The 7,909-nt window shown below is 68.0% G+C and overlaps 1 protein-coding gene across 1 annotated transcript; it reads left to right on the top strand.

Annotated features, from left to right (window-relative positions):
* The first annotated feature begins 2,893 nt into the window (after positions 1–2,893).
* PROB1 (proline rich basic protein 1) lies at positions 2,894–7,693 on the top strand. Its single transcript, XM_066329497.1, has one exon. The coding sequence runs from the start codon at positions 2,944–2,946 to the stop codon at positions 7,324–7,326; it is 4,383 nt and encodes a 1,460-aa protein (XP_066185594.1). The 5' UTR covers positions 2,894–2,943; the 3' UTR covers positions 7,327–7,693.
* Positions 7,694–7,909: the final 216 nt, after the last annotated feature.

Genomic DNA, 7,909 nt, shown 5'->3' with positions numbered 1-7,909 from the left:
GGGAACGGGACCGGGGCTGGGAATGGGACCGGGGCTGGGAACGGGACCGGGAATGGGAACGGGAATGGGAACGGGACCGGGAATGGGAACGGGACCGGGAATGGGAACGGGACTGGGAATGGGAACGGGACCGGGAATGGGAACGGGACCGGGGCTGGGAACGGGACCGGGAGCTGGAAACAGAGCTTGGAACGAGACAGGTGCTGGGAACAGAACAGGGAGTGGAACAAGGAATGGGGCAGGGGCAGGAGCAGAGGTCTGGGAGCAGGACAGGGGGCCAGGAGCAGGATCGGGAGCCGGGAGCGAGGCTGGCTCCTGACACGGCGCCGTGTGGCCGCAGGACCCGCCGTGGCCCGGCCCGGCTCTCTGGCCGCGGCTCCGGGGTGCACAGCCCTGGCTCGGGCATCGCCCTGTGCCACGGCAGCGGCGCGGTGGCGCCGGGGGAGCGGCAGCCCTGTGACACCGGAGAGGCGGGGGGGTCCCTCTGCCACACGGCACCGGGGGTGTCCCAGTGCCTGAGCTCTCAGGGGCTGCTTGTGTGTCCCAGATCTCTCCTGAGCCCCAGAGGCGGCTCTGAAAGCCCCTGCCAAGCTGGGCCGGTGTTTCCTGCTCCTCTGGAGTTGCAAAAAGTAGCTCCAACGTGGGAGAGGCACATCCTGCTTTCAGCAGCTACCAGCAGCCTTCCTCCTCCTCCTCCTCCTCCTCCTCCTCGCTGCCTGTGCCAGGCTTGCCAACACTGAGGTGAGCGCGTACCAAGCTGGCACAAAATCCAGGTTAATAAGCAAGTGCAGTGGTGAGGCTGCAGGCAGCATCACACTGGCTTAAATATAAGTCAGAGTATAATTAGCAAGTCTGGCTCAGGCAGGGTGCACCCGCTGTTCTGTAACGTGTTTGTGCCCACAGGCTGCTCCCACGCACAGCCCAGCCAGCTCTGGGTGCTGGGAGATGCTGCTTGGGTTTCATCTGGCAGGAGGAGCCTGGGTGTCTCTCCATGGCCTCCACACCGAGGGACAAACCCAGGAGGAGGAGGTGCAGGTGCTGCAGTGTGGCCTGGCTTGGTGGACTGGGGCAGCCTGGGGCTGCAGTGCCTGGCCAGTTCTGCTGCCAGACAAGCTGTTCACAGAATCCTTGGGATCACAGAATCACAGACTGGGGTGGGTTGGAAAGAACCCCAAAGAACACCCCTTTCCACCCCCTGCCATGGGCAGGGACACCTTGCATTGTCCCAGGCTGCTCCAGCCTGGCCTAGGACACTTCCAGGGATCCAGGGGCAGCCACAGCTGCTCTGGGCACCCTGTGCCAGGGCCTCCCCACCCTGCCAGGGAACAATTCCTGCCCAATATCCCACCTAACTCTGCCCTCTGGCATAGGGAAGCCATTCCCCATTGTCTGTCCCTCCACCCCTTGTCCCAAGTCCCTGTCCAGCTCTCCTGGAGCTCTTTAGGCCCTAGTAGGGCCTCTGAGGTGTCCCTGGATCCTTGTCCACGTGAGCACCCTCAGCTCTCCCAGCCTTTCCCCTGCCTCACTCCAACACTCATGGTCGGCACAGTCCTTGCCGCTGCTGCTCCTCTGACACCAAGGCCCGGCTAAAACCACAATGGTCACAGTGAGAACAGCTGCGACAAGTGACACACCACCACCGGAGGCTGCGAGGGTGGCGAGAGAGCAGCACCGGACACCCGGCTGTCCGTCCGGTGTCCATTGCTGTCCATCCGCTTCCCGGCGGCCGCCGTGGGTGCTGCGGGAGCTGGGATGGCCCCAGACACACCCCGGAGCTCCGGGGAGGAGCAGGGCCAGGGATGGTGACTCCGCCACTGCCCGGGGCAGTCTGTGCCAGTGCCTGCCCACCCTTTCCGTGGAGAAAGGGATTTGGGGTTTTGAAACCCCACATGCGCTCTCTTTCTTGCACAAGGCAGCACACCAGTGAGCACTGTCCGTGGCAAGGCCCCTGCAGCCCCTGTGGGCACGAATGCCACCTGCAAGCCCAGCCCAGCTCCGCAGTGAAGGGTTAAGTGCCAGCCCAGTTCTGCGGGAAGCTTTCCTCTCCTCCTTGCCAAGGTTTAAATTTAGTCCCCGCATGAACCCAGAGGACTTGGGCATCGGGTTGCTCCAGGGCTGGCAGTGCTGCGGAGCACCTGCTGCTGCTGTTTCATGGCAAAAATTCCCCCAAAACTGGGACTTGGCTGCACCAGCAATGCTTGGGGTGGGCAAGCTGCAGAGAGCCTCATGTCACCCCAGACACCCCACCACTGGCTTGGGGTCTCCCCAAAAAGGACACATGGTTGCAGTCCTTTGGTTTCAGTCCTGTGAATCCCAGGGGTCCTCTGTGCCCGGGTGGATCCCAAGCCTTGAGTTTGCTCCTGGCTGTTCGGATTAGATATAGGGGAGCTCCTGCTTGGGATAGGGTGGGTTTTGGGGAAAGCCCAGTACGGACACACCATCGCTGTGGCGGGGTGGGTGGTGGCACCGGGAAAGGAGCCGCGGTGGGAATGGAGCTGCAGCTCGGGGTCCTGCCGTGCCCTCAGCACCGGGGATGGGACATCCCCCGAGGGATGTGCAGGTCCCCCCGCTCCGGGACAGCCCAGGCCGTTCCACGGGCTCACACACCCGGGGGCTCTGTGTGGGGCGGGGATGCCCCGGGACGTGTCCTGCGGTTTGTGGGGAGCGGGGCGGGATGAGGGGCCGGGATGAGCCGGCGGCCCCCCGGCAGGTCCCCGAGGCTGGGGGCGGCGGTGGCATCCCTGCAATGCGCTTGGCATCGGCTGCCCCGGCTGGCGCTCGCTGCGTCCATGTGATCCGGGGCTTGCTGTGTGCCGCCGCCGGGTCCAGCCGCCGGGACGGCGACGGAGCCAGAAGGTCGAGCCGGCGGCCCCGGCAGAGCGGCCCCAGCCCCGAGCAGGGCTCCCCGGCACCGGCTAAAGCCCCGGCCTGCTCCCCGCCGCCATGCCCCGCGGGAAGAGGGAGCCGCTCCTGCTGTCCCCCGCCGAGCTGGCCGGCCCCGAGGGCGAGTGTCCCCGCACGGGAGGGGACGGCCGGCGCTCCGCGGAAGAGGAGGAGGAGGACGGACACCTCCCAGGGCTGCCCCGCGACGACCTCACCAAGAGCATGTCGAGCTCCTCCGTGTCCTCCTACCACTCCGCCCTGTGCTCGGACGGCACGGAGACCTTCAAGGACTGCCTGGAGTTCCTGGACGAGGAGGGATCGCCCGGCCGGGCCGGCCCGGGCCGCTGGGCTCCGGCGGGGCCCCCCGGCGTGCCCCCGCCGCCCGGCCCCCTCTCCCGCCCGCAGCGGGCTCAGCTGTCCAGCGCGGCTAAGAATAGCCCCGCGCCGGGCCAGGGGGGCAGGATGGGTCCCCTCGGTGGGGACCGGCAGCCCGTGCCGGCCGCGAGCGGGGAGCCGGCCGTGCCCCGGCAGCCCGGGGCGATGCTCGCCGGGGCTCCCAGCGACTCGGACGAGGTGGACGGCGAGGTGCAGGCGCTGACGGCCAGGGCTTTCCGCAGCCTCTCGGGGCTCCCCGGAGCTCGCCTCGACATGTGCGGCTCCCACACCTCCTCCAGCCTCTCCAACTCGCTGTCGGAGGACGGCGGGCGGCCGCGGCGGTGGCCGGCGGGCGCCGGGGAGCCCCGGGGCGCGGCCGCAGCTCTGCACGGCAGGGTGGGCTGGCCTTTTCCCGCCGGCGGCGACGGGGAGCTGCCGGGCAAGGAGCAGTTCGAGTGCGTGGACGTGGAACTGGAGAGCGGCGAGGCCAGGAAGGGCCACGGCAAGAAGAGGACGGTGCCCAAGCGCCAGATCCTGCTGAAGAGGAAGGAGAGGAAGGAGACGGGCTTTGGTCCCCGGGGGAATGGCCCGGCGCCCCAGCCCCCCGCCAGGAAGGAGCCCCCCAGCAAGGGCAGAGCCGTCGGCGAGGACTTCAGGCTCAACTACCAGCAGTTCATGAAGGCGGCGTCCCTGGACGGCACCGACAGGACCAGGGCGGCCTCGTGCCTGGTGAAAAACGTCCTGGCCAAGAAGATGCAATACGAGCAGCGGATCAAGATGGAGCAGAAGGGGCTGCGGGGCAGCTCGACCTCCTCGGGGCCGTCCTCCGCCGGCACCGACCTGCTGGGCGACGTTCTGGAGGGCAAGTCCAGCTCGCTGTCCCGCTCGGACTGCAGCTTCTCGGCCGAGGACCTGCGGGGCGGCGGAATGCCGGTGGCCACGGCGGCAGTGGGGAACACCACCACCGCCCATCCAACCAAGGGCGTGGTGCTCAGCGAGGCGACGAGGGAGACTGTCTGCAACCTGAGGAAGACGTTCAACGAGCTCAACCAGAGGATGAAGTACCAGGAGGTGCTGGAGGGCCGCTGGCTGCCCGCGGCCGCAGAGGAGCACGCGTCGGAGAGGATCTGCTACCAGCGAGCCCGGGCCTTGTTCGAAGCCCAGCCTGGGGTGGGGAAGGCGCTGGATGTCGCCCCGCGGTTTGCGAGGGCGCCGAGGCCGTGGCCCAGCTTGAAGGAGCGAGCCATCGGCCCCATCCACTCCCAAACCATCCCGTTCAAGGCCGAGAGCCGGGCGCTCCCCGCCGCCCCGCCGCGCCGTCTCTTCGCCTCCTCCCGGCCGCAGGGGGCGAGGGCGCCGCCGCAGAGCCAGCCAGAGGAGCCACCGGCGGTGCCCCGCCGACCGGCCAGCCCCGGCCCCCCGGCACCCCGGGGCTCCCCGCCAGCCGCGCCCCCCAAGCCAGAAGAGAAGGGCAAGGGGCGCGTCCCGCAGCCCCGGGACGTGCGCAAGCTGGTGAAGAGCAGCTACAGCCTCAAGTTCGGGACTGCCGGCGCCTCCCGCGGCGGGGAGCCGCCCCCGGCCGCCCCTCTGGTCATCCACTGCACCTCGGTCCGCCGGGAGCCGGCGCCGGAGCCGGCGGGTGAGGAGGCGCTGGCAGCCCCGGCGTGCGCCGAGGGGCCCGCGAAGGCCGCCGGCAGCCGGGCCGCGCCCTCCCACAGCTCCCCCATCAACATCACCAGGGTCCAGGCCACGCGGAGGGGAGCGGCCCCCTCGGAGGAGCCGCCGGCATCGCCCCCGCGCCGGGAGCGGAGCGAGCTCAGGCTGCCACCGCGGGCGCCGGTGGCCGAGCGGGTGCCGCACGTGGAGACCCATCTGCACGTCCTGGTGGGCCGGCCGGCCCCCGCGGCCAGGGAGGGCTCCCCGGCTCCGGGCGGCGCCGTGCTGCGGGCAGAGAAGACCCTTCTCCTGCCCCCGCCGCCGACGAGTCCCGGGCCGGGGAAGGAGGGGGGCGGCCGTGGCGGCACCAGGGCGCTCCACCCTGCCGAGGGGCCGGAGTCGCTGGGGCAGCCGCACGGCGGCGGCGACAGCCGGGAGCCCCGAGCCGGAGCCCCGGGCGGCAGCGGCGGCTGCCCGCGGCCTGCGGAGGCGGCGGCGCGGAGCGCGGCGGAGCCCCGTGCCAGCGAGCAGAGGCAGGAGCAGCCCGGCGGCCGGCGGGTGTCGGTGGGCGGCGGGGGCTCTGCCGGTGGCACCGGCCCTGCCGCCCCGCTCCGAGCCGGGGACAGCAGCGAAGGCCCGGCCGGGCGGCTGCCGGAGCAGAGAGAGGCCTGGGAGCGCTCGCCGCAGTGGCCGGCGGCTACAGAGCCTCACCCGCCTGGTGCCCCGGCAGAGAACTCCAACTACTTGGCAATCCCCGAGAGAGCCCCCAAATCCACGCTGATGCCAAAGCTGTCCTCGGTCCCCAACCCAGGCAGCGCAGCCTTTGGGACCCCCTTTGTCCCCAGCCCGGCCAGCGCCTCTTTTGGGGCTCCCTCAGCCCCCAATCCACCCAGTGCATCCTTGGGGTCCTCCATGGTAACCAACGTCACCAGCTCATCCTTTGGCTTCCCATCAGCCTCCAGCCTGGCCAGCACATCATTTGGGACCCCCTTGGTTTCCAACTCCAACAAATCGTTTGGGGCCCCTCTGGTTCCCAACCTGTGCAACACATCCTTTGGGTCCCCTTTGGTCCCCAATCCATCCAGTGCATCCTTTGGGAACTCCTTGATCCCCAATCCATCCAGTGCATCCTTTGGGAACCCTTTGGTCCCCAATCCATCCAGCATGTCCTTTGGGTCCCCTTTGGTCCCCAATCCATCCAGTGCATCCTTTGGGAACTCCTTGATCCCCAATCCATCCAGTGCATCCTTTGGGAACCCTTTGGTCCCAAATCCATCCAGCATGTCCTTTGGGAACCCTTTGGTCCCAAATGCATCCAGTGCATCCTTTGGGAGCTCTATGGTCCCCAATCCATCCAGTGGATCCTTTGGGTCTCCCTTGGTCTCAACTCCATCCAGTGCATCCTTTGGGTCCCCTTTGGTCCCCAATCCATCCAGTGGATCCTTTGGGTCCCCTTTGGTCCCCAATCCATCCAGTGCATCCTTTGGGTCCCCACTGGTGCCCAATCCATCCAGTGTATCCTTTGGGAACTCCTTGGTCCCCAACCCATCCAGTGCATCCTTTGGGAACCCTCTGATCCCCAACCCAGGCAGCTCATCCTTTGGGTCCCCCTTGGTCAACAACCCAGTCCCCACTTCCCTAGGGCATCCATCAGTCTCCAACATGGCCGGTACTTTCTTCGGATCCCCTTTTGTCCCCAACCCAGGCAGCGCTCCACTGGGAAGTGGTGCCTATCCCCTTCCTGGTGGGGAAGCGCCCTGGAGCAAGCCCAGCCCTGAGCCCCCCCTGCCCCGACCCCCCGAGGGCCCGGCTGCTGTGGAGCCCCCAGCCCAGCCCCACCTGGAGGATGCTCCTCATTTCCTCAGTAGGACCGACGGCCCCTCGCCGAGTGGGAGGAGCAGGCAAAGCCCTCCCAAGCCCTTCTCCGCCCCCCCGCCCGCCCAGCGCAGGATGCTCGTGGATCCCAGCAGCGGGAAGTGCTACTACATGGAGCCGCCGCGGCAGCCGCAGATGAAAACGCTCTACGACCCCGAGACCGGGCAGTACCTGGAGGTGCTGGTCCCACCGGTGGCATCACACACCGGCCTCTACCAGGCACCTTTCAACCCCCTGGTCATGCCCCCGGGGGTCTATGGCCCACCCTACGCACCCTACGGCGGCTTCCCGGGGCTCCCGGCCCCGCCGCCCTCCGCCCCCTCGCCGCCGCACCCCTCGCTGCCGGCTGCCGACAACCCCGGGACCCCCGGCTCTGCTCCCAAAGGCGAGGGGCCGTCCCCTGCCGGGGCTCCCGACTGCGGCTACCTGGAGAGCCTGTACTACATCCCCACGGGCATGCGGGCCAGCCCCGGCCCCGAGCAGCCCCCGGCCCGCGCCAGCCCTGCCGCGCCCGAGGGGTCTCTGCTCCGGCTGTGACGGGACGGACCCGCGGGGATGTCCCTTCCCACGGCCGGTCTTAGCCCAAAGTCAGCGTCCCCCCTGGCACGGCTGAGCTGGCAAAGCGCCGAGGGGTAGCGGCCACTGGTTGGACTTCACTGGCTTCTCATGGAAACGGCGACAAAAAGGGGGTGTTCTGGAGTGAGCACCTGGCAGCCCTAGGGGGACAAGGAGGTGTGGGCCAGCAAAGAAACCGCACAGGTCCTGCTCCCCCCTGTCCTGCCGGTCCCATCCCAAGGATCACCCGGGCTGGGTTGCACAGGGGGGTGATGGTCTGGCCACCCCCAGCCGCGGCTGTAGCACAGACATCCCAAAATAGTAATAAAAATGCTGAAACAGCTTTAAATCTGCTTATTCATCCTGTGCTTGTGCGATCTGTAAAGGGAGGTGAGGGGCTGAGGCACTTGGAACCTGCAGTCCTTCTGTCGGAATGTCCACGAGATAAATCCCAGTCCCTGGGAACAGGAAGAGACTCTGCAGTGAGCCCTAAACCCCAAACCCCAGCCCTGAGAGCCAAACCACAACCATGAGCCCCAAACCCCACTCCTTAACCCCAAATCCC

This window comes from Sylvia atricapilla, chromosome 14, assembly GCF_009819655.1.
Source record: "Sylvia atricapilla isolate bSylAtr1 chromosome 14, bSylAtr1.pri, whole genome shotgun sequence".
NCBI classification, from domain to species: domain Eukaryota; kingdom Metazoa; phylum Chordata; class Aves; order Passeriformes; family Sylviidae; genus Sylvia; species Sylvia atricapilla.
The sequence above is the reverse complement of the archived record's forward strand: the minus strand, read 5'-3'. Positions and strand labels throughout refer to the sequence as shown.